Genomic DNA, 26,239 nt, shown 5'->3' on the forward strand with positions numbered 1-26,239 from the left:
GCGGGCGCGCGGGGGTGCAGGAGCGCGCGGAGGCGGCGCGCGCACGAGCCCACCCGGCCGCGCCCGGACAATACCCGGCGCGTTTGGGGACGATGCCCGCGCCGGTGCCGCCCCCGCGCCGCGCAGCCCTGGCCGCCAGGCCCTAGAGTCGGCCCTGCCCCGCGCTGCACCGCCCACGGACCTCGCGGGAGATGGAGTGAGTACCCGGCGGCGCGCGCTCCGCCGCCCCAGGCCCCCAACGGGAGACCCAGAGGCGGCGCGGGGAGACCGTCCCCGGCAGCAAAGGGAAAAGAGCAAGCTGGGCCGCGCGCTCCAGGCCTGGTCCCCAATCAAGCTGGGATGGAGGTGGGGGGGCACCCGGTTTGCACCCACACATCGCATGCGGGATGCGAAGGAGAGAGGCCCACGCGCGCGCAGGACCCTTCATCCAAGCTGGGCCACCTGTGGGTGGGCGCCACCCACCCACCCACCCGAGAGCCTGCGGGACCTCGGAAGTAGTGGGACCCTTCCTCAAGAGGCTGGATGCTCCTCGCCTCCCCTCCCCCAGTTTGGGCTTGCGGCTCCCGGCGCTTCTGCCGGCCGGTCCCTCCTGCGCTCTGCCCTCCTCGTGGCCTTCCCCGGGTCCGCAGCCTTCTGGCCAAACCGACTCCGGCCCTTTAGATGTCCTGAGTTGCCACTGGTTAGAGAGATAGATTTCCGCGGGGAGCTAGGCGGGCGGTTCCCTGTCAGAAGCTTTAATCTGATTTTCCCCCTTTCCCTCTTAAGAGTGTCCCCTCCCCCCTCCCCAGAAAAAAGGGGGGGGGACCAGATGGTGTGACTCAAAGGAGTGGCTGGTTCAGGTTGAAAACGGTGGTGGTACCCACTCACCAAACCTAGTGTGGTGGGAACTGGGGTCTTTTCGTGTGCGTCTGAGAGGCGGTGGGCAGTGGAAGATTCCACACACAGCCGTTCAGGCATGCAACCCGCTGGGGGAGGTGAGGTTGTTCCCCCCCCCCAAGCCCCTTACTCCCACAGGTGGGAAAGATAGGTGGTTAAGGGGTGCTTGACAGGCCTGGGGATGAGGCAACATCTTACGGGTCACAAATCTGCCTGCTTGGTGGCTTGGGGCACCCCACAAGGGGCCCCTGTCCCCACCCCAGCCAGGGCTGGGACAGAGACTGAGAAGTCCGGCCAGCCCGGCTTGGCTGGGCTGGTGGCCTCCCGCCCGTCCCTCTCTGGGTGTGTTTTGTGCAACACAACTTTCCTCTTGGGATTAACCCGTGACCTGCCACACCCTCCGATGGGTGGGAGCTGTCACATCCTTCCCGGGGCCAAGAAGGCCGACACCCAGCCTTGCGCCCTTTACTTCAGAAAACCCAGACAAAGGCTGGGCTGCACCCCCCCACCCCACCCCCAGGAGCCCAGCCAGGGGCTCAGGGGAGCCAGAGCCTGCACTTGCCTGCCCTACAGCCCCTGGCTTGTTTATCTGTTCCTCTGTCCTGGCCCGAGGGAGCCTGTGACAGCGCCTCCAGGCCGGGGGGTGTGGCTGTGGCCAGTGAGGCTGTGCTGACAGGTGAGAAAACGACCTTTCCAGGCCTCTATTGTTTCCTGTTGGTTCAGCCCTCTCTATCCTACTGGGGATCCTAAGGCTCAGAGGGACCCCTAGATGATGCCGCAGAGCCACACAGCACACCCACAGTCCCTTAGCACCAGAGGCAAGGCGCTTGTGGATTCTTGATACTCTGGCTCATGGGCCTCTCCCCGGGTGGGTGGTCCATCGGCTAAACTCACTCCTTTGAGGAACTTCATGGCCCAAAACGTGGGGGATGGTTGAAAAGGCTACAGGACAGGGATGGTCATGAAGCATTTTAAAGGTCAGGGCGTGGTGGCGCGTACCTTTAATCCCGGCACTGCAGCCAGATCTTACAGCCTGGGTGTGTAGAGTGAGGTCCAGGACAGCCAGAGCTACAGAGAAACCCTGTCTTGGAAAACCAAAAAGAGAGAGAAAGAGAGAGAGAGAGAGAGAGAGAGAGAGAGAGAGAGAGAGAGAGAGAGAGAGAGAGAGAGAGAGAGAGAGAGCGCACAGCTCATGCGGAGGACCCCGGTGTGGTTTCCAGCACCCACAAGGCGATCCACAGCCTCCCCGAACTCTAGATCCAGGGGATCTAACGCCCCCTACTGCCCACCACAGACACTGCGTGTATGTGCACAAACCTCCTCCATATGGGCTCTAAAAATGAAATACATCTTTGAAAAAAATGTAAAGATCTAATAAAAATTACTTTTGAAGAGAGCTGGCAGATACGGGTGACCAGGAAGCTCTCTGTGGCAGTCCTCCTGCCTCAGCCCCCTGGAGAGTTGCCAGAATGGAGGTGTTCGACCGTGAAGCTTTCCCTGGATCTTAAACCCACCCCTACGCACCCCTCCCCCTCCCCTTCCCCTCCCCGATGCCTGTCAGTCCTCCTGGTGCCTGATAATTGAATTTCAGATCAAGCTTTGGGTTTTCTTTGTATCTATTTGGTCGCTGGGCTTGCAGACTCTAGGTAGGTCTAGTGTCTGCCTGGGGAACTCTAATGTTTTTCTTCAATATAAGGGAATTTGGTTTGAAATGTGAGGGTTTGTTTGTTTGTTTATGTTTTGTTTTTTTGTTTTTGTTTGAGACAGGTTTCTTTATGTATCCTTGACTGTCCTGGACTGGCTTTATAGACTATGCTAGTCTCAAACTCACAGTGATCCGCCTTCCTCTGTCTCTCGAGAGCCTGGATTACAGGCTTGTTTTTCTTTTTTAAAGAATTATTTGCGTGTGAGTGTGGGAGAGTCTGTGGGCAAGTTCCGTGGCGCAGGCGTGAGAGTCTAACTTTCAGATTCGGTTCTCGCCTTCCACCATGTGGGTTCCAGGGATCGAACTCTGGTCCTCAAGCTTGACAGCAAGCCCCACTACCCACTGCACCCTCTCGCCGTCCTGTGAAACATGAGTTTTTAAGGAGGGACTTTGCAGATGGGCTGGGCAGCCTCAGAACAGGGAAGGTGGCTGGAGAAATGTGAATATAACTGAGTCATTTGGAGACTTCTGTGGCGGTGGTTTTAGTCTATTATTATATTATTTATTATTGGTGGCGTGACACCGGTCTGGAGGTGGAAGGAAGATTGGCAGGTCATTCTGTCTGTCCAACATGTGGGTCCCAGGATTCGAACTCAGGGCCGCAGGTTTTGCAGCAAGCACCTTCACCTCCTGAGCCATCTCAGTGCCAGGCTTGTCCTTGCTGTTCTTTGCTTTCTGAAGCATGTGGCCTCGAGTGGCCTCAGACTCACTACATAGCTGAGGAAGACTTCAACTTCTTTCTTCTTCTTCTTTTTTTGGTTTTTCGAGACAGAGTTTCTCTGTGTAGCCTTGGCTGTCCTGGACTCGCTTTGTAGACCAGGCTGGCCTCGAACTCACAGCAATCCACCTGCTTCTGCCTCCCGAGTGCTGGAATTAAAGGCGTGCGCCACCACGCCCGGCCTGAGCCTTTTCTATAAAGGATTCTCCAGGAACTGGCACACCTGCTGGCCAGACTGGAGCGAGCAGAGCCGGCATGAGGAGCTAACTGGCTTTCTGTGGTTGGTGAAGGCTGCAGAGCCACAGACCGGGACCAAGGGCATGGTGGGGCGAGGTGGAAGAAGACAGGCTGGCTGTGAGATGTCGGGGCCCTCGTGGGCTGCCGAATCTCGTGGAGGTTTCACAGAAGAAACTAGGGACGATCGGAGTGTGGCGTTTCGTCTGATCTTGGGTCGGCCTGGTGATGGAGGAACCCGAGCCTGGGCCTGGATGAGGGGGGAAAACACATCTGTGGAGCTGTGTAGGAGCAGTTGTGGAGGGCGTGGTCAGGCCCGGGTGACAGGAGAAGCGAGAGTCTGAGACACCTCCTACAGGGAGATAAGACCATGCATGTCCTCCCTCCCTCCTTCTCTCTCTCTCTCTCTCTCTCTCTTTTCTCACTTGTTTTTTTTTTTTCCTTTGAGACAGGGTTTCTCTGTGTAGCCCTGGCTGTCCTGAACTCACTTTGTAGACCAGGCTGGCCTTGAACTCACAGCGATCCGCCTGCCTCTGCCTCCCCAGTACTGGGATTAAAAGTGTGCGCCACCACGCCTGGCCCTACCTTATTCTTTGAGCCAGCTCTCTCCTTGGGCTGGAACTCAGTTGGTTAAAGGTGCATTGATGGTGCTCCAGGGTTACTTCCCAGGCCTGGGACCATGAGCCTGCGCTGCCATGCCTGTCTTTTTACGTAGGTGCTGGGGATTTGAACTCAGGTCTTCATGCTTGTGCAGCAAGCACTTTCCACCCCAGTTTGTCCATTTCTGTTCGTATTCTCTGTTAGGAAGCCTCAGGGCAGGACCAGGAGGGTGGGCAGGGACCCCAGCCTGTCCTTGGCTCCGCCCTTTGAGGGAAGTGTGGCTTTGTACCTGTAAATGAGTCGATAAGCACATTGCTGTATTAGGGACCTGTCTCGCTTCCATCTGAGAGGAACAACTTAAGGGAGGGTTCACTCTGGCCATGGTTCACAGCATCCCTCAGGGCTAGAGGGTGTGGCGGTGGTGGCAGGCAGCAGAGAAAGCTGACCACTGAGGCTCAGCCCCCTCCCTTTGAGCACAGGACCCCAGCCTGTGGGATGGCGCCACCACAGTCAGAGCCACTGTCCCACATCAGCTAAGCCAGTGTAGAGACTGTCCTCAGGCACGTGGAGGCTTGCCTCCTCTGCGTTCCAGGTCCCGTCTGGTGGACAGCAGCAACCGTCACAGTCAGTGTCGGCCCCATCTCCGTGACCCCTAGTCAAAGGATTTGTTCAAGTTTTGTGTGGTGGGTTTTTTAGGGAATGACTATTACTGTGTATCCTTGGCTGGCCTCGAACTCACAGAGATCTGCCTGGCTCTGCCTCCTGAGTGCTGGGATTAAAAGCGCACACCACCATGCAGGTTTTTTGGTTTTTTTTTGGTTTTTTTTTTTTTAGTGATTTATTCATTCTTATTTTATGTGCATTGGGTTTTTTGTTTGTTTGTTTGGTTTGCTTTTTTGAGACAGGGTTTCTCTGTGTAGTCCTGGCTGTCCTGGACTCACTCTGTAGATGAGGCTGGCCTTGAACTCACAGAGATCTGCCTGCCTCTGCCTCCCAAGTGCATTGGTATTTTGTGCGTGTGCGCGCGCGCGCGCACGTGTGTGTGTGTGTGTGTGTGTGTGTGTGTGTCTGGCTAGCCTGGAACTGGAGCTACAGACAGATATGAGCCACCATGTAGGTGCTGGGAATTGAACCTGGGTCCTTGGAAGAGCAGCCAGTGCTCTTTACGTTTGGGGCTGGAGAGGATGCTTAGGCATTAAGAGCACTGGATGCTCTTGTAGAGGACCCAGTTTCTTTCCCAGCACCGACCTGGTGGCTCACAGCTGTCTGTAAGTTCTATTTCAGGGGATCCAGTGTCTTCCCTGACCTCTGAGGGTGTTCCACGGACATGATGCGCAGGCAGACAGGCAGGCAAAACACTCAAATTACTAAAATAAATAGCAGGGCGTGATGACGCACGCCTTTAATCCCAGCACTTGGGACGCAGAGGCAGGCTGATCTCTGTGAGTTCGAGGCTAGCCTTGTCTACAAAGGGAGTCCAGGACAGCCAAGGCTACACAGAGAAACCTAGTCTCCAAAAACCAAATAAAACAAAATAAATAAACATAAAGGATAAATATGTGTGTCTGTGTGTCTGTCTGAGCACTAACAGTGACTCCAGTGGGACGTTTGCACCTGTCCCTGAGGTGGTCTCTGATGCCTCTGGGGCTGGGGCTCAGTGGGAAGGCTGCTGGCCTGGTGTCACATGACCTTGGGCTCCATCCCCAGCGTCACAGAGAACAGCCATAGGGTCACAGGCCTGTCATGGAAGCCCTGGGAGGGTTAGGAGGCTTCATAGGAAGGCCAAAGGTGTTCTGGGTTACCTGAGAGCGGTCTCCAAGGCAAGGTGGCTCTCTGAGTATACCTGAAACAAACGCGATTTGTTTACACTTGATCTGTCCATTTCCCATAAAGGAACATTCAACCTACATAGTGATGCAGTTTGTTCAACCATCATCTCCAGCTCGCTAGAGAACAGCTGTCTCAACCCCACCACCCTTCCCAGGGTCCGCCTAGCACTGTGGGAAAACGCAGAGATTTACTTTATAATTAATAATAGTAGCAAAATCAAAGTTGTGAAGTCGTGGTTGGGGGTCACCCCAACGTAAGTGTATTAAAGCGTCGCAGCTTCAGGGAGGCTGAGAACCACTGCTCTGGAACCTTCCATCACCCCAGAGTGAAGCCTACACACAGCGGCAGTCACCCCATTCCCTGCCAGGTCTCCAGCACCCCTGAATCTGTTTCCCATCTTGGGAATGCCCTGTTGCAGAATTTGCTGTTGTGGAGTCCCACACCGTGTGGCCTTGCCGCATTGCCATGCCCTGGCATGCGGCATGTGTGTGAGAGCCGTGGTCTCTCCATGCCCTGGCACGTGGCATGTGTGTGAGAGCCGTGGTCTCTCCATGCCCTGGCACATGGCGTGTGTGTGAGAGCCGTGGTCTCTCCATGCCCTGGCACGTGGCATGTGTGTGAGAGCCGTGGTCCTCTTCACAGTTGACCAGCTCCTGTGGACAGATGTCCATGCTGTGCACGTGGTGTCCACCTGTGGTCACTGACTGGTTTACATGGACCCTGTGGGTCCTGGCCGCGACCTGAAGTTGGCAAGACAGGTGTTCTGGCGGCAACTTCCCCATCACATCTCACTGGTCCTACAAACATTAAGTACCTCCTGTGTGCATGGTGCTGGAGACAGAGCTGGGAGAAAAAGACACCGCGTTGCTCTCGTGGAATAACAAGACAGTGGAGCGCTGTGCGCATGCCCCTGTGGTTAAAGCTAGTGAGAGTTCAAGGTTGCACGTTAAGATGGGCTGGAGGCCTAGCAAGGCGCTTGGCCCGTGGAGATCTGGGGGAGACTGCACCAAGTGGGCTGAAGGGCAAGTAGCAAGGTCTTGGCAGTGTTGGGGGGGGGGCAGGGTGTCTGTGAAAACCGGTCTCTGCCTAAGAATATGTCATGGTCCCCATTCGCCTTTCAGGATCCAGGGTGGGGGAGAGGGTGCGGGGGGGGGGCAGCTTTTCCTCCAACCACAGGTTAAGAGACAGTGTTGCCTGACGTGGTGGCGCACACCTTTAATCCCAGCACTCGGGAGGCAGAGGCAGGCGGATGTCTGTGAGTTCGAGGTCAGCCTGGTCTACAAAGTGAGTCCAGGACAGCCAGGGCTACACAGAGAAACCCTGTCTCGGGGCCGGGGATCGGCGGGGAGAGCCAGTGTCATCTTTCCCTGTGCTGCCTCCTCTCTGTCGCTGGGGCCTGACTGAGTCTGTACTGCTGCCTGAGGTTGCTGTAGTCCTGGGCTGGGGGATTAGGAGAGTCCCTGGAGGGCTCCCTGGGGGAAGGCTGGGGCAGGCTGCCTGAGGGGGAAGGCTAGGGCAGGCTGCCTTAGGAGGGGGAAGGCTAGGGCAGGCTGCCTTAGGAGGGGGAAGGCTAGGGCAAGCTGCCTGAGGGAGAAGGCTAGGGCAGGCTAGGAGCAAGCTGAGGGAAGTCGAGTTTCAGGTCTGAAGGCATCAAATAGCCCAGGAGACACAGGCTACCCCGAGGGAGGGGCCACCAGACAGGTTGATTAGGCAGCCCCACGGCTGGTTGTCCTCTGTGGGGGTAGGGCACCCGCCCTGGTGACCACCCCTCCGCTCCAGGCCAAGGTCACCATCAGCACTTCCCTTTCATTTAGCCTCAGGAATGTTCTGGGAGCTCCACTCCACGCCTGACCAGCTCGATCCCTCCCATTGCTGTCCCGCTGGACGCTGGAGCTGCCCGGGCTGTGAAGGCATAAGCTTGGCCAACGCCCCACCCCCTCCACCCCCACCCACATGTCTCCTATCCCTGCCCGGGGCCGCCCTGTCCGCTGGGTGACCTTGGGCCTGTTGCATAACCTCTCTGGGCCTTGCAAAAACAAGACTGGAAGCCAAGGCTTGGGCTAGGCTGTCGCTGGATTCTCATTATCTCGTCTGGAGCTGAGTTATCTCAGGAGCTGGGAGATGACGCCCTCCCTGGTCCTCAGCCACCCACACTCAGCAGCAGAGGAGCCCAGATCCCCCTCTGTGTGCCCGAAAATAGTCCCCAGAAGGTGCGACTCTGAGCTGCAGGCGGAGTGGGCAGAGGGTGCTCCGTAAACAGCTCCCAGCTGGTGTCCCGCTGTCCCCAGAGGCAGCAGGACAGGCTCAGAGACCACAAGTCACCTGTCTGGGGACACACAGACATAGAAGTGTTTGTCCATGTCACACAAAAGTGTCAGCTTCTCTGTGCATGCTTATGTAAGACCTTTGGAGATAGGGGCTCGATTGGTGTTTCCCAGCCCCACTAGAGCCCAAAGGGGCTCCTCAATGTCTGTGTAGCCCAGGCTAGCCTTGGGCTTACTGAGAGTTCCCTGCCTCAGCTTCCCAACCGCAGGGTTAACAAACATCACCCATATACCCGGCTCCATCTGCAGGCGTATACACACACACATGCACGCACACACACATCTCTATTTATTTTCAGTATTTCGAGACAGGGTTTCTCTGGGTAACAGCCCTGGCTGTCCTTGACTTGCTCTGTAGACCAGGCTGGCTTTGAACTCACAGCGATCCGCCTGCCTCTGCCTCCCTTAGTGCTGGAATTCGTTTTTGAGATCGAGTCCTACATAGCCCAGGCTGGCCCCAAACTCACTATGTAACTAGGAACGACCCTGAGCTGATTGTCTGCACTACAACCTCCTGCGTGCTGTGATGACCCAGGCCTCTGGCATCTCTCACTCTGTGTTTTGAGACCAGGTCTCACCAAGTTTTTCAGGATGGCTTTGAACTCACTACCCTCCTGCCTCCATCTCTCTATTGCTGAAATCACAGGCATGGGCCTGCCAGCTATGACTTAGGCGTAATGAATTGCATATTTCTCCCCTTCTGAACCTTCACTGCCTGGTCCAGACTCTTCTTAGAGACATATCAGGCCACACCAATAACCAAAATGGGAGACAAGCGCCCTCTCCCGCATCGGTCCCCGCCCCAAAGCTAGTGGAGCCTCGCAGCCCCCGCCCCCAGCACTGGGCGGGGGTGGATGCTCAACGCAGGCCCCACCTCCACACGCAGGGCCTCGCGTTGCCATGGGGACAGCGAGGTTGCTAGGGCGACCGCCTCCCGCGGGCTCGCCATCCATCACAGCAGTGGCGCCCGGGGGTGGGGAGGGGCGCGGGAGGAGCTCAGCTGCGCGCCAGTACTTGTGACCACCCGGTGACAATATGGGGATGAAGGACTGCGGGGTGGAAGTTGTGTTCATGGGAGGACTGAGAATGTCTGTGTCCGCTGTCCGTGTCTGCCTGACTTTCGTCGGTTCTGGCCGTCCGGCTGAGGACACTGCCTGCCTTGTTTTCCCACCCGCCCACCGGCTACACAGCTGTCCCTGTGTCCGGCCTGGATGGCCACCTGACTCTTTGATGGAGAGGCGGGGATTGTACACTGCGTGCCCCCTTTTCTTTCACCCTGGGGGGGTCTTTAATCTTTTCACTTTTTGCTTGTTTTTTTTTTTTTTTTTTTCGAGACAAGGTTTCTCTGTGTAGTGTAACCTCTGGCTGTCCTGGACTCACTTTGTAGACCATGCCGGCCTCGAACTCGCAGCGATCGGCCTGCCTCTGCCTCCCCAGTGCTGGGATTAAAGGCGTGCGCCACCACGTTCGGCCTTTCAGTTTTATTTTTAATGGTCTCACAGTGTAGCTCTGACTGGCTGGAAACTTGCTGTGTAGTCCACCGCTGCCTCCCAGGTGCAGGGGTTAGAGAAGTGTGCCACCGCTCCTCCTGGGTGGCCTGGCTGTCGAGAGAGACCCCACCCCGCACCCTACCTCTGCGCTCTTCCTAGAAGGGAATGCGGAGCCGCCTCTGGCTTCCCAGCAGCCCCTCCTGTGTGTAGCCCTCTCTGCGCTCCCAGGAGACTCTCTGTGGAGTCTCCCGGGGTCAGGAGCTAGCAGGTAGATGCCGGCTGGCTGTGCCATACCACAAGGGATGGTGTGAGTGAAGGAGGGAGGCCGGGTCTCATTGTTGCTATGAGATGGTAGTTTGGGTTGTTGGGTTTAGAGGGGGTTGCTGGGAGGCGGAGGGGACAGAAGTTTGGGCTGGGCCAGCGACATGCGGTGCTGTAAGGAAGTGAGAAGTGGGCCTCGTGGGAAGAGACAGCCACGGAAGACTCAGCTCCCCGTGTGCCAACCCCTTCCTTATCTCCAAGGCAAACTGGGTCCGACCTTTTGGGAATCCTAGGTCACTCTGGGACTGAGAGGCCTGAGGCAGGAGGATTGGATGTTTCAGGCCAGCATGGGTAACTTAGTGAGACCTTCCTCGCCAGAGGGCAGGGCAAATACGTAAGGCGGTAAAGTGTTGCCTAAACAGTAGGACCGGAGTTCGATCCCAGCACCCACGTTAAAGCTAGGCGTGTGGTGTGGTGGCCTGTGCAGCAATGGGGGAGTGGCCCCAGGTGAACCCCTTGAGGTCCTTGGCTAGCTACTAATCAGTGACAAGCCCTGTCTTAAAAATCAAGCTGGGTGCCCGGCATGGTGCTGCGCGCCTTTAATCCCACCACTAGGCAGGGCCAGGCAATCGCTGTGAGTTCAAGGCCAGCCTAGTCTACAGAGTGAGTTCTAGGACAGCCAGGGTTACACAGAGAGACAGTGTCTCCAAAAACCAGAAATCAAGCTGGGTGGTGACGGTGGAGTGACATCCAAGACCTCTGGCTTCCACACCTCTATCTGTACATGTGTACAAATCCATGTGCACACACACACACACACTCACACACACTCACATACACTCACACACAGTGCAGAGTAAGAACTCAAGTCTCGGGCCATGCCCAGATATGGAGCCTCACCTAGAATCCCTCACTGAGGGTCTAGGGGCGTCATCAGGATAGAGTGCTCCAACCCCGTCGCTTAGAATCCCCCAGTGATGTGCTAGGGGCGTGGTCAGGGTGGAGCCCCACCTAGAATCCCCCAGTGAGGTGCTGGGGGCGTGGTCAGGGTGGAGCCCTGCCTAGAATCCCCCAGTGAGGGACTGGGGGCGTGGTCAGGGGTGGAGCCCCTGCTTATCAGGTCCAGAGCCCTAGATTCCATCCCCAGGCCTGTAAAAACAGATAAATCAGTGTGTGCTCACTCTGCCAGGCTCCAGGGAGGCACTGAGAGGAGAAGGTGCTTCCTGCCAGGAAGGGAGCAGCTGCACGGGGTCACCTGTCAGGGCGTGGGAGCCAGGTCACTTCACAGGCCTCAGTGAGGTCAGGAAACTAAACCCAAGAACTGGGGGTGGGGAGGTGCCGCCGGCTCCAGGTTGTCTGAACAGACCTGGGTGGAGGCAGTTCGTGGTGGGGGCTGTAGGGACCGCCCCCAACTCCAGTCCTAGGCAAGCTCAGAGCTAGATGTTTCTCTTGCTCCCGAGGTACCCAGATGGAGAAACTGAGGCCCAGAGAGGTACCCGGGAAGCCTTCTGCAGGGATGCTGGGATACTGACTCTAGGCCAAGGGTGTTGAACATGGCTGTAATTTCAGTCTGTGGAGATAAGGCATGGGGGGGGGGCGGGGGGGCGGGGGCTGGGAAAGGTGACTGAGCCTAACTCTTTTTGGCCACCTGACAAGGCGGAGACGAGCTTGGCTTTGCGAACACTTCGCTGTGTGTCCTGGGGAATTCATACTGTGTCCGGGATCCTGGGCTGCTTTGAGACCCGACCGTTCCGTCGTTTACTTTGGGTGGTTGGGAGGCTGACGGAGGATGGAGATCCTTCACCCTCCCTCTGCCTGATCCGGTTGAGGGGGGAGGGTCCCTGAGGATCACCTTGACATGTCTTCTAGTCTGTCCTGGGAGGTGACACCCCCTCTTTAATTTTGCTGCCTGGTGAACTCCTACATGGCCCAAGCCTAATGCGCCCTTTTCCTATACCCGTCCCGGGTCTCTAGGCAAAGCGTCTTGAGGGAGCCAGGGAAAGGAGGATCCCGCCCCCCCCCCATTGGCAATCTGGGGTTAGAGGGTGAACCTGGCTTGGCTAGGTGGTTAAGGATCTGTTGAGTTTTTTGTTTTTTGTTTTTTTGTTTTTCGAGACAGGGTTTCTCTGTGTAGCCTTGGCTGTGCTGGACTTGCTTTGTAGACCAGGCTGGCCTCGATCTCACAGCGATCCGCCTGCTGGGATTAAAGGCGTGCCCCACCACGCCTGGCTGTGGTTAAGGATCTGACTTTGTCTCTTATGTGCAGGGTCCTGGCTACAGACACTGTGTCCCAGCAGGAGCGGCTACAGGCCATCGCTGTAAGTTCCTCCCCCTGTGGACCTGGGGTCGTGAGCAGGGAGGGTGGGGTAAGACTTCAGGGTTCTCGATGCGCAGTTCAGACCTGGGGGTGCAGCGAGCAGAGAGTCATCCAGGGTTCCCCAAAAATGAAATAGAGACCCTCAGCCAGGCATGGTGGCACACCCCTTTAATCCCAGCACTCGGAGAGGCAGAGGCAGGTGGATCGCTGTGAGTTTGAGGCCAATCTGGTCTACAAAGCGAGTCCAGGACAGCCAGGGCTGTTACACGGAGAAACCCTGTCTCGAAAAAGAGGCCTTCTTGTTTCCATGTGGCCTTTGGTCCCCTTGGGGGACAGGTGGGGACACTGAGGCTGGCTTTTGTCACAGCTCAGGCCCACAGTCAGCGGATGCTCCCGTGTCTGGGTCCCCTGGCTGTATTGGGTACAGTTCGCAGGCATCCGGGTGTCCCGGGTCACACGGTTGTGGTCCTGGGAACTCTGGCTGCCCTGACTCGGTCTACACACACAGGAGAAGCGGAGGAAACAGGCGGAGATTGAGAACAAGCGGAGACAATTGGAGGATGACCGAAGACAGCTGCAGTACCTGAAGGTAGGCGGGGCCCGGCGGGCGGGGCGGGGCCCGGCGGGCGGGGCCTACCGTAGGGACACTTTAGGCTCCATATCTCTTTGAGCCCTGGTCTTTGCGATGGACCCCGGCCTGTGCGGTTGTGTGGGGCCTGCATGGCATGACTAGCATGTGTGACCACCACGACGCTGACTGACCTCAGCCCTAACTTGACCCCACTTATAAGCCTGGGTCCTATCCCTGACTAACCACCCGGCACCTCAGTCCAAGGCACTTCGGGAACGCTGGCTGCTGGAGGGGACACCATCCTCAGCCTCGGAGGTCGACGAGGACATGAGAAAGCAAATGCAGGAAGATGAACAGAAGGCCCGGGTCCTGGAGGGGTCCATCACCAGGTGGGCGATAGAGGATGGGCCTGAGGATGCTTCCAGGAACCCCTGTCAGGGATGGGCACGTGTCACAGTGTGGACCTTTCCATGTGCCTCAGTGAGGGTCACACAGTGCCCAGCATCAGTGTGCATCCCGTGTGGACAGTGGGGCAGACCTTGCTGTGGGTTTCCTCCTCTGTGACACATGCCTTACACCTGGAGGGACAGGCCAGAGGCCTGGCAAGCTGAAGTCCCCGAGGAAGGGAGGCACAGTCATCAGCCACCAGGGCTTCCTGGCGCCAGCCCAGCTGGCCTTTGCAGCCCTAATGGAGACCACAGAGGCAGCTGGGCCTGCAGGAAGCTGTGGCGGGGTCGGGACTGAGAGTGGCCTTCCCGTGGGGGCTAGAACAACACACACACGTTTCCGGCTGGAGGGGGGAGGGGGCATGCATCTGGCCTGGAGAACAGGGGTTTGGGGTAGAAGGAAGTGACAATGGCGAATGCGTAAATTGTGCGCAAGCCAGGAAGGGACCTCTAGGTGACTGAGCCTGGCCACGGAGGCCCTATCTGCGGCTAGGTGGGATTCCCCTGTCCTGGAGGAGCAGTTACAGATGGCATTTGGAGTTTTTCTGCACGTGAAGGGGGCACGTGAAGGGCAACCGGACTTCCTGTTCCCTTCCTAGGACCCATTGAGGGTTTTCTGAGGTTTTGCTTTGGTTTTTGCCTTGCTGGTGAAACCAAGGACTTCAAGCCTGCTAGGCCTAGGCTTCGCCCCTGACCACACCCCCAGCCCCTCACTGGGGGATTCTGGGTGGGGCTCCACCCCTGACCACGCCCCAGGCCCCTCACTGCCTCCATCCTTTCTGACTTTAAACCTTTCTTTCTTTCTTTCTTTTTCTTTTCTTTTCTTTTTTCTTTTTTTTTTCTTTTTCTTTTTTTTTTGATGTTTGAGACAGGTTTCTCTGTGTAGCCTTGTCTGTCCTGGACTCACTTTGTAGACCAGGCTGGCCTCGAACTCACAGCCATTAACCTGCCTCTGCCTCCCCAGTGCTGGGATTAGAGGTGTGCGCCACCAGGCTGGGCTTTTTAAACCATTTTCTACGTTTTGTCATTTTTGCTTTTTTTGAACCAGGATCTCTACAGCTCAGACCTAACACTGGCCGCACTCCTGCGGCGTCCTGCTAGCCCTGGGACAACACTGGCACATCGCCATTGCCTGCCTCTGCCCTAATTGTTTTTTGGGGGGATTTGTTTTGGGCTGAAGTCTTCTGCTGCTGGTGACAGTGACACATGTTTCTCCACTGTTCCTACAAAGCTAACATTTCCTGTCAGTTTTGAGTGGGAAAACACGGAAGAGGGAGTTTGTTTGAGCAACTGTACACAGTAGACGCAGCCCTGCTGTTTGCTGGCTGAGTGAGTTGCAGCTTCACCAGGGCTACATAGCAAGTCCCTATGGTAAAAAAAAAAAAAAACAAATCGTAGGCCCGGTGGAATGGCTGCCAAGCTTAAAACCTGAGTTTTATCTCCAGAACTCACACAGTGACCTCCACCGGCACCGTGGCATGTGCACACATAGATGCTATGTTATAATAAGTAAGTGTACCAGGCGGTGGTGGCACACGCCTGTAATCCCAGCACTCGGGAGGCAGAGGCAGACGGATCGTTGTGAGTTCGAGGCCAGCCTGGTCCACAGAGCAAGTTCCAAGACAGCCAGGGCTACACAGAGAGACTCTGTCTTGCGAGAAACCAAAAACCTAAATCTGCGGAGCTGCTGTGTGACCTCTCTCTTACCCCTCTCCAGGCTTGAGAAAGAAATTGATGTCCTGGAGTTTGGAGAATCAGCCCCAGCCGCCCCAGAGGAGAACTCGGCAGGCCCCGGCGCAGCCCGGCCCCCGTCTGCAAGCCCAGCCAAGGAAGAGCAAAAGCCAGAATCACTGGTGAATTCTCAGGAGGTAAGAGGCTCCTGGAGAGGCCGCGCCGTCCTGAGTGACACCAGGCATTGCTCGGCCTCTCTGGCCTTCAGTTTCCTGTTACACAGAGGCTACATCGCCTCTGATGAAGTAGTGGACAGTCAGGCCTCAGTCCTGAATGGACCTACCTCAGATTTTCCTTTTTGCTATTTTTTTTTTCCTTCCTTCCTTCAGGCTTTTTCTTTTCTTTCTTTTTGGGGGGGGATGTTGTATATTGAACTCAGGACCTGAGGCATGTTAGACAAGCACCCAGTTACTGACCCACATCTTAGCCTAACATCCTTTTTGTTTGTTTTTTTGTTTGTTTGTTTTGTTCTTCAAGACAGGGTTTCTCTGTGTAGCCCTGGCTGTCCTGGACTTGCTTTGTAGACCAGGCTGGCCTCAAACTCACAGCGATCCGCCTGCCTCTGTCTCCCGAGTGCTGGGATTACAGCCGTGCACCACCACCAGCCAGCCCCATAAATAATTATTGTTTTTAATTATTGTTTTTAATTACATGTATTATCCATAAGCCCAGCTAGCAGTCAGTCAAGACACAGACACTTGTTATATTTTAAAATAGCCTTAGTTAACCTGGGGCAGGGCAGAAATTAATCCTCTAAACTATCTCCCACAGTAGGACAGGCATGGGATCCCTGCCTCAACCCCATGCCGTCTGCTTCTAATAATTTCTATCAAGCTACCTCCCATCCATAATCCTAAATACTTGCTAATGTTCTTCATCTGGGCTGGATTCTCCATCCACACCGGCCATGTGCTTCTCTTCCATCTGACCCGTGGCGGCCTTCCTCTCTTCCCTTCAGGTCTCTCTCCTTCCTCCTTGTTGTCGTCATCCTTTCCTCCTCTTCTTCCCAGGATTCCACTCTCTCCTAGCCCCACCTATCTCCTCTGCCCTGCCCAGGGGTGGGATGGCTTTTTATTAAGCAAAAGGTGGGTCACAGAGACAGCAAGCAGTAATTAGCATCAAAATACATCAGACCATCCCCCCCAAAAAAATTTTTTTTAAACTTCCATTTAGCCGGGCATAGTGGCGCACGCCTGTAATCCCAGCACTTGGGAGGCAGAGGCAGGCGGATCTCTGTGAGTTCGAGGCCAACCTGGTCTACAGAGTGAGTCCCGGACAGCTAGGACTACACAAAGAAACCCTGTCTCAAAAACAAATAAATTACCCGGGCATGGTGGCGCACACCCTTAATCCCAGCACTTGGGAGGCAGAGGCAGGTGGATCACTATGAGTTCGAGGCCAGCCTGGTCTACAAAGCAAGTCCAGGACAGCCAAGACTAACACAGAGAGACCCTGTCTCAAAAAAATAAATAAATAAAATAAAATAAAAAGACAAACAAATAAAAACCCTCTCCTTTTGATGGAGGGAGGACCAAGCCCAGAAAGGTTAAGAGTCTGACTCCTGGCCACACTGCTGACAGGAGATGTGTAGGCACTGGTCTGGGGATTGATGAGCCCAAGGCCTGGTGCATGCTGGGAAAGTGTTCTGCTGCTGCTGTTCCAGAGTCCCGCCCCAGCCCGCGGCTGCTGTAAGCTGTTCTGCTTTGGGGGAGACCAAATGATGTGGATCTGCCTCCCGGAATCCTTGATCATGAGGAGGGTGGGCAGGCTTCTGGGGGGGATCGGTTTTGAAGGCTGAGCAGTTCTCCAAGCACAAATGGACAGCTTTTGTTGCAGACCCTTTTAGGGGCTCAGTCTGTCCCTCCAGGGCTCTCAGCCCCACATCCCCACTCTCCAGCCCACGTGACGCTTAGTGCAGTGGAGGATGCAGAGTAAGTAGCTCTAATCCTCCTCCTCCTCCTCTCTCTTGCAGACTCCGTTGGGTACCCCAAAAGGTAAGCTTCTGGCTGGGACATGCGGTCTCTGGCACCCCCTGGTGGCCAAAGCTGGGTTGGCGGGTGAGGCAGCCCGGCAGCCCTGCCTGCTAGCCTCTGGGTTAGCCTCCGTAAAATGTCGCTCTTGTCCTAACAGTGCAGGAGGATTTTGCATGCTCGCTGGCAGCCCGGCTCAGCCTAAGTCAGTGTGCTTCAGGCACAGTGAGAAAGGAGGGCGGAGGGCTGGGGGGGTGACTTGGTGGTCTAGCATGGGTACTCTTCTCCCAGGGCACCTGACTGCCGTGAGCACCTACATACACGTGCACAGACAGACACATACACACCCAACTAAAATACAATAAACTTCACTAGTACCCCGCAAGGTGGGGAGCGATGGAGAGACACATTAAAAACAAAAACACAAAAAAGAGCCGACGTGGTGGCGCACGCCTTTAATCCCAGCACTCGGGAGGCAGAGGCTGGCGGATCTCTGAGTTCGAGGCCAGCCTGGTCTACACAGTGAGTCCAGGAGGCCTGCGCCACTGCGCCCCACTCTAAGATGTCTTTGGAGCATGTGTTTCCTGCCCAGCGCACCTGGCAGGGATGGCAAGACAGCCCAGGACTCTCTGACCTGATTTGCTGTTAATTATTCATAGGGAGAGTCTCCTAGTCTTGCTGTAGAATTAAAAATTAATAATTAAAAGAAAAATCCACGCGGGCCTCTCAGGGATTTTGTGGAAGTCATTTTGGGCTGAATAATGAGTCTGTGGGGCTGAGCTTGGCTAACTTTGGGGTGAGGGGCCGCAGGTCTGGAGTCTGCAGGTGTGTGTTTGAGTGTCAGTGCGTGTGTTGGAGTCTGTGGACTCAGACCGTTGCATCAGAAGTCTGAGGGGTTTCTGGTGCACATGTCTGGTGGTGGAGGGTGCAGGTGCTGGGAGTCTGGGGGGTGCAGGTGCATGTGTTGGGGGCCTGGGGTGCAGGTGCACGTGTTGGGGGCCTGGGGTGTAGGTTCACGTGTTGGGGGCAGGTGCAGGTGCATGTGTTGGGGGCAGGTGCAGGTGCATGTGTTGGGGGCCTGGGGTGCAGGTGCACGTGTTGGGGGCAGGTGCAGGTGCATGTGTTGGGGGCCTGGAGTGTAGGTGCACGTGTTGGGGGCCTGGGGTACAGGGGCACATGTTGGGGGCCTGGGGTGCAGGTGCACGTGTTGGGGGCAGGTGCAGGTGCATGTGTTGGGGGCAGGTGCAGGTGCACGTGTTGGGGGCCTGGAGTGTAGGTGCACGTGTTGGGGGCCTGGGGTGCAGGTGCACGTGTTGGAGGTCTGAGGCTTTAAGTGCATATGTCAGGGAGTTTGGGGTTCCAGTACATGTTCTGGGGAGTCTGACTGTTTAGGCCATGTCTGTGGACCAGGTATATTGGGGTCTGGATTCGTGGTCGTGTAAGGTGTTTTGGGGGGGATCCTCCAAACTTGTCTCTGACTCCATCTCTTTCTCCCTGTGCAGAGAATCGCATGTCCTCCACACCAGTGCGGAGTCCTGGGGGGTCCACTATGATGAAAGCAGGTGAGTCGGCCTCCACTCCCGCCCTGTGTTTAGCTGCCCTCTGAAGCTCTGGGCCCTGGGGGGTGGGGCTGCCAGGGTGGCGTTCACCAGACCAGGCTGGCCTCAGCAGAGTGGCTGGTGGTCTCAATACCCGTTTGCTTTGCTGTGACATGCCCACTGGCCCAGCATGGGGGCTCTAACCCAGTGCCCCCGCAGCAGCTTCCATTCCTAACCGCAGCCTGGGGACCTGGGGGCGGGGAGGGCGGCACACAGGCTGAACATGCTCCCACACATGCCTGAACACGCTTGCATCACATCCTGCCTGCTCCAGGGGTCTCGGCATCACACCGACCTCACGTAAGGATCTGATGTGTTCTGTACCCAAAACCCAGGAAGACGAAGGCTTGATGACGTCTTGTCAACGTCCCAGGGAAGGGAGAAACTTGCAGAGTTCAAGTTCAGGGGGCCCAGGCGTGGTCCTTAATTCAGAAGGTCCCTTTAGAACCTCTGTAGTGGTAACACCAGATACAGCTCCTCCTGTCCCCCGCCCCGCCCCCATACCCCTGCAAGGCAGTGACTTTGCTAATAACTCAGTGGGCTGCCTTGCAAGGTAGGTACAGAGACAAATGGCTAACTACAGTTTTCCATTCATCAAATGCTTATGGAGCCAGGCAAGGAGGAGAGGGAGTTGGTATTCTAGTGGGTGGGCGTGGCTGTTTAATCAACCCGGTGAAGAAGAGGAGAGTGTAGGTTGTGAGAAGGGGGACCACTGCGGACCAGCAGGGCGACCCCCTCCACCGTGTGCTTACCAGCGCCCTCCGGTGGCCGCACGGAGAACAGCAGGCCTGAGGTACGCACCAGTCCCAGCCTGGGTGGGTGGGGTGGTGCCCTGCGTGTCCGCAGCGGGAAGTTCTAGATGTCCCTGAAGGCGATCATGAGAGGACCCAGCCAATGGGGATAGACAGCAGGCTGCAATGGAGTCCTGGGAGCCCTGTCCCGTTCAGTGTGAGGGTCGCGTGCTGTACTAGATGTCGCCGCTGCGCTTTGGCCTCTTGTTCAGCACCATGAGGGGGCGTCTGGGCAGGGAAATGGTCGGTGCCTGGGCAGCTGCTGATCTCACAAGGGCATGGTGACCACGCCTTCCATCCCAGCATCTGTGAGTTCGAGGCCAGGAAGAGTCTGGTGGCTCAGCAGGGCACAGTGGGCACACAGGCATTAGCATGGGGTGTCCGTCCGGGTTCTGAGCAGAGTGCAGACTTGAACCCTTGGCTTCGGGAGCTACAGAAAAGGTCTGGAGTGGAGAGGGCGTCATCCGAGGGTGTGTACCCAGCATCCCCCTTGTCACTGCCATTGCTGCTTGGATCTGCTGCTACCCTTCTTTCCTGGCTTGGCCATAGCCCGGCGGGGGGCACCTGAGGGCAGATGGGTCAAGGTGTAACCCCGTGCCTCTCGTGCCAGCCATGTACTCGGTGGAGATCACGGTGGAGAAGGACAAGGTGACCGGGGAAACTAGGGTGCTGTCGAGCACCACACTGCTCCCCCGGGACCCACTCCCTCAGGGCGTGAAAGTCTACGAGGACGAAACGAAAGGTATGAGAAGCCATGCCTTGTGCCGGGACACCCGGCAGAGCCAAGGTTGCTCCTCCCAGCCCAGCACTCTCTCCTGGCTGTGTCAGCCATTTAAAACCTGGGCAGTGTCCTGAGCACTCAGGTGAAATCTAGAGGCAGCTTCTGCCATTGCAAAGCGCCTTCTTGTCACTCAGAGACTTGGGGTGAGGAGGGACCATCTCAGAGGCCCACAGTCACGTAGCATCTGGCAGGAGCCACGGCTCAGGTCCCGAGGTACACGGGATACTGAAAGAGGGATTGTTGAGCCGGGCGTGGTGGCGCACGCCTTTAATCCCAGCACTCGGGAGGCAGAGGCGGGCGGATCGCTGTGAGTTCGAGGCCAGCCTGGTCTACAAAGCGAGTCCAGGACAGCCAAGGCTAACACAGAGAGACCCTGTCTCGAAAAACCAAAAAAAAAAAAAAAAAAAGGGATTGTAAGCTACAGGGGAGAAGGGACTGTGGCCTGAAAGCGGTGGGTGACCCGGGTGGAGGGTTGTTGGGTGGTGTTGGCTCAGTTTATTAACAATTAAACTTTATTATACAACCCAACTAGCATATACAAGAAGGAAAAAAGGCTAAAGGGACAGAAGATTAAAACCTCCTGGAATCCGTTCGGCAGGACGGGTCCTTAGGTGTCTCAGTCCCACGAGCTGGTCCGGTCCTTTCCTCTCTCTCCGCGCCTTCTTCTTTTTCCTCTCCACCTCTTTCTCTTTTCTCTCCCCCACCTTCCCAGTCATATGCAAAGGGCGGTCCCTTCTCCCTTCGAGGGTCAATTAGGAAAACAATAGCCACGGTGGGGTTCCTAGGTAGGCTTCCTGAATTCCAAGCCCAGGAAGGCTCCAAACAGTCTCTCACAAGGTATTCATGGTGTGCCCCAAGGATAAAGCCCGCCAAGACTGCTTCCACCTGAGACAAAGCTTAATCTTTCCTACACCTCACCCTTCTCTCTAAAAAATTAAGAACTATATACACATATATACATATATACATATATACATACTCATCAGGAATCAAGAACATAACAAAGTCCTTTTATACTTGTTAACCTAAGGGAAAGTATATCACTATCCTATCAAAGAGAGTCCTTTTTTTTCATGAGAAATTGTAATTATTAATCTACTAAAGCTTCTAGTAATACTGTGGCTATCTAGTCTTTAATCCCATCAGAGACCCAAGAAGGAAAATCTATCTAATAAAGGAAGTGCTGGCAGGCAACTTCCAAGTTGCAGAGTACAGAGAGAGCAGACTGCCTGGATAGTCACCGAATTCTCTCCTTCATTGGGGCAATCAGTCTTCAGCCTTTCAGCCCAAAACATCCAACGAACTGCTTTTTGAAGCAGGAAATCCGACGGTCTGGTCCATCTATTCTCTTTAAAGCTGGACAGTCATCTTTCCAGCATTATTGTTGATTGTTGTAGACAGTCAGCCTGTCATCAGCCGTAGAGATAAGAGCAGTAGCAGAGCAGTTTTTCCGTCTAGTGACCATTCTGTCACCAGCGTCTCTTGAAGCCCCCATCTTCAATGATGTAAATGGAGAGGCGGCCAGGAGCGGATGTCTCTCTCTGTCAGGAAAGCCCTCATCATTAAATGTCATATTTTGTGGAACAGATCAGGCTTTATATATCTGTAATGCCTGGGGACAGAAATCACGGCCTCCAGAAGGCTGTGTGTGCAAAGGCTAACAACTAAGCCACGCCCCCAGCCCCTCACTGGGGGATTCTAGATGGGGCTCCACCCACCCACCCTGCCCACCACCCACCTGACCACGCCCCCAGCCCCTCACCGGGGGATTCTAGATGGGGCTCCACCGACCCACCCACCCCACCCATCTGACCATGTCCTCGGCCCCTCACTGGGGGATTCTAGGCTGTTATTTTGGCTTTCCTGATTCCTTTTTTTGTTTTGTTTTGTTTTGTTGTTTGTTTTTTTGAGACAGGGTTTTTCTGTATAGACTTTGCTGCACTTTGTAGACCAGGCTGGCCTTGAACTCACAGCCATCTGCCTTCCTCTGCCTCCCGAGTGCTGGGATTAAAGGCATGCACCACCACACCTGGCCTCCTGACTGGTTTTATACGTGTTTTCCAGAACTGAGCTGTGGAGAAGTGCTCTTGAGCAAACTAGAGTACATCTAATCTGGGACATTCTTTTCACAGGAGCAATAAAGGCAAATTTGTCCCCACTCCATCCTCTTTTCTTTTTTCCTTCCCCCTCCCCCATCCTCTTTTCTTTTTAAGATTTATTTTTTATTATGCATATATATATATATATATACACACAGTGCTCTACCTGCACATACACCTGCATATCAGAAGAGGGCATCAGATCACATTACAGATGTTTGTGAGCCACCATGTGGTTGCTGGAAATTAAACTCATGACTTTCAGAAGAGCAGTCAGTGCTCTTAGCCTCTGAGCCATCTCTCCAACCTCCTCATCCTGTCTTTTAAGAAATACATATCCTAGCCAGGCAGTGGGGACCACATACCTTTAATCCCGGCACCTGAGAGGCAGAGGCAGGCGGATCGTTGTGAGTTCAAGGCCAGCCTGGTCTACAAAGTGATTCCAGGACACCCAAGACTACGCAGAGAAATCCTGTCTTGAAAAAAAGAAAGAAAGAAAGAAAAAATATATATACCCTCTAATTCTCCTTTTTACAGTTAGTGATTTATGAGGTTTGGTCCCTGATGTATAGTAATTTTATCTACTTTCAGAACATCCCATTACCCTAAAAGAAGCTCCCATCCCAGCGAGCTATGAGCTATCCCATCCCACCGTGAATCCACTCCCTGTCTCAGGATCGGACATTTCGGAAATTTCCTATCATGGAGTCCCACACCATGTCGTCTTTTTGTTTTGTTTTGTTTTTTAAAGATTTTTGGAGACAGGGTTTCTCTGTGTAGCCTTGGCTGTCTTGGACTCGCTCTGTAGACCAGGCTGGCCTCGAATTCCAGGGATCCGCCTGCCTTTGCCTCCCGAGTGCTGGGATTAAAGGCGTGTGCCACCACACCCACCCCTACCCCACCCTCTCAAGATTTATTTATTATGTATACAGTGCTCTGCCTGCACATACACTTGCGACCAGAAGAGGGCATCAAATCACATTATAGATGGTTGTGAGCCACCATGTGGTTGCTGGGAATTGAACTCAGGACCTTTGGAAGAGCAGGCAGAGCTCTTAACCTCCAGCCCCCCCCCCCCCGCCCATGTGGTCTTTTGTATATGAATCTCTCACTGAGCACAGTGTCTATAAGGTCCCCCCCCATGCTGTGGTGTGCGTCAGAGCCTGGCTCCTCTTCATCACTGTGTGGGAGGACCATGCTGTGTATGTTTCTGTGTGAATACACTCCTGTGTCTTGGGTGTAGCTGCGGTTGGACTTCCTGGCTCCTGTGGAGGTGACACTATGCAGGACTGTGAGGCCGGTATCCATTGCACTGTGCCGCCCCTGGCAGAGTGGCTCCACACATCTTACCCTGGGCAGTTGCCCCCCACCTCTGCACAGTCTCTCTGGGGACCCAGAACCAGCTAGACTGGAGCCTGGTTGCTTAGCAACAGCAGGGGATCTGCTTCCGTGGAGACTGGCTTGGATTCTCAAGGAGCCCAGGCCCATGGGAGAGTTTTGACCAAGGGGCCAGGCACAGGCACTCTCTTTCCAGGGGACAGGACACTGATATCTGGAGGGGTACCCCTGACCCTTCACTGGATCCCTGGGGCCACCCTGTCTTGCTCCCTTCAGTATAGGATCTTAGAGGAGTTTGCCTAGCTGAGGTCCAGCGTGCCCTGGGGCTGTAGACAGCTTCTCTTCTCCCCCACCCGAGCCGTGTGGAGTCGCACTTCTTACTTAGCTCACCAAAACTCGAGAAAGTGACGGCCAGGCCTGGTGGGACACACCTGTTGTCCCAGCACTCAGGGAGCTGCTGCTCCAGCTCACGGCAATCCTCCTGCCTCAGCTTCCAGGCCCCGCCCTCGCATCCCCCAGCTAACTCTGTGTGTGTGTGTGTGTGTGTGTCCCCACGCAGTGGTCCACGCCGTGGACGGCCTTGCTGAGAACGGGATCCAGCCTCTAAGCTCCTCCGAGGTGGACGAACTCATTCACAAAGCCGATGAGGTCACGCTGAGTGAGGCAGGGTCCGCAGTGCCCCCGCCTGCAGAGCCTCGGGGACTCGCAGAAGATGTCACCAGGACCACACCGTCCAGGAGGGAGATCACAGGAGTTGAGGCTCAACCGGGAGAGGCCACGTCAGGCCCACCGGGCATCCAGCCTGGTCAGGAGCCCCCGGTCACCATGGTCTTCATGGGTTATCAGAACGTGGAGGATGAAGCAGAGACCAAGAAGGTTCTGGGCCTGCAGGACACCATCAAGGCTGAGCTGGTGGTGATCGAAGATGCCGCCACCCCCAGAGAGCTCGCGCCGCTCAACGGCAGTGCGCCTGAGCCCCCGGCCACCAAGGAGGAGAACCAGACGGGGCCCACGGCCACCCCCAGCGATGCCCAGGATCTTGACATGAAGAAGCCTCGCTGTAGATGCTGTTCCGTCATGTGAACCATCGGGGCCCAGGCCCCGGCCCCCATCCTACGCTCCACACTCAACCCAGCAGCCCGGCCCTCCCCGGCGCCTGCCCACCCTCGCCCGCCCTCCGCCTCACGGGCCCCAGACACGTGTGTGGTCCCTATGCACCTCGAGTAGCGGGTTGGGGAGGGGGGTGCTCCGCCCGTCAACACACACTCCACACTCACCCCAAACCTCTGAGCCGTGCATTTTCCCTTGGTGAGAGACAGGCTGACCCATCTCAGCTCCCCTAAAAGTGGGAACACCCCCCACCCACTCCAGGTCAGAGCAGGTTTACACAGGCGGTTCACCCATACCACGGTCCCAGCCTGGTGTTCCCTTGCTGCCCCAGGCCAGCCTGTCTGTGCCTTATCGCTACTTTTGGGGAGTGCCCAGGGGACCAGAAAAGAGGGGGGGGTGTCTCCCTGGCCAATGTGCCAGAGGCCTAATGTGGGCAGGTGGGTGAGGCCACACTTCTTTGGGGACTCAGAGTCTTGAAGTCCTACGGTAGAGCACGGGCACCTGTGGATCCCCCCACCCACCCACCCAGTAGTTAGCAGAGCTCAAATCAGGGGGCATCCCTTCACTAAGAATGGAGCCATCGCCCCCAAGATGGGGGTCATTGTTGGCAAGGCCCTAAAGTCAGCCACCCCCTGTCCTTACCATGCACACACTGGGCCCTTCTTCCTGGTGCTAATTTTGGGACCCTTGGGGTCCCCTGTGCCCTCTTCTCCAGTTGGCTTGGACCAGGGTCCTGGGATCCCCACATATCCCATACCCCAAAAGTCAGGGGGTATGTCTGCCAGCACTGCAGAGCCTGGCATTTCCAGGTGGATTTAGGTTGCCCCACACACACCTTGGGTGGGAGTAAGGGAAAGCCCCCATCTGCCACCTGGCTGGACAGGAGCCGGGGCAGGGGGTCTCCCACCTGCGAGCAGGCAGCAGCAGTCACTTTGGTCCCCAGAGGCACAGCCCTGCACACAGGAGCTGGCTCAGCCCTCTCCAACCCTCATCGGCTTTGGAGGGCCACGCCCAGGCTAGGTCTCTTTTTTCCTTGGGACTCCCGCCTGGTGTGCAGGGCGCAGGACCACCTGGCGGGGCCCTGTCACTCCCCGAGGCCGCAGTAGGGTTTGAGCAGAGGCCGCGGGATCTGTGTCCCGTCCTGCCCGTGGCCTGGAGGAGAGACACTCTTCCCCGATGGGTGAGCCACGGCTGTGGCACCCCTTCCTCTTCCTCCTCCTTCTGAGTCTGCCCGAGTTCCTCAAGCCCTGGGTCTCGGCTGAGGTGCCCTTGCTGCCCCCCGCTGCTTTTGATGTGTGATGAGGCCCCACTCCCTTTATCCCCATGTTCTTAACTTTCCCAGAGAAACAAATTAAAAGGAAAAAAAAAAAAGTGTGCCGAGCCAGGTTGCAGTTCTTGAGTTTCATCTGGGCGGGAAGGGGTGTGGCCACTTGGTGGGGAGCCATAAAA

General features: G+C 55.9%; 1 protein-coding gene across 3 annotated transcripts; it reads left to right on the forward strand.

The window, feature by feature from the left end:
* On the forward strand, positions 1-26,170 carry PALM (paralemmin). Of its 3 annotated transcripts, none has more exons than XM_084795582.1 (9): positions 1-196; positions 12,305-12,356; positions 12,864-12,944; positions 13,185-13,315; positions 15,090-15,240; positions 17,076-17,097; positions 18,576-18,635; positions 20,073-20,204; positions 24,240-26,170. In XM_084795582.1, the coding sequence occupies exons 1-9, from the start codon at positions 192-194 to the stop codon at positions 24,761-24,763; spliced, it is 1,158 nt and encodes a 385-aa protein (XP_084651708.1). In that variant the 5' UTR covers positions 1-191; the 3' UTR covers positions 24,764-26,170. The 3 variants fall into 3 exon arrangements, with proteins under 3 accessions (XP_084651708.1, XP_084651709.1, XP_084651710.1); XM_084795584.1 differs by lacking the exon at positions 1-196 and adding an exon at positions 11,509-11,530; XM_084795583.1 differs by lacking the exon at positions 20,073-20,204 and having other exon boundaries at positions 2-196.
* The last annotated feature ends 69 nt before the right edge of the window (positions 26,171-26,239 follow it).

The sequence above is a fragment of the Acomys minous genome (assembly GCF_964271855.1).
Source record: "Acomys minous genome assembly, chromosome: 9".
Classification (NCBI taxonomy): Eukaryota; Metazoa; Chordata; class Mammalia; order Rodentia; family Muridae; genus Acomys; species Acomys minous.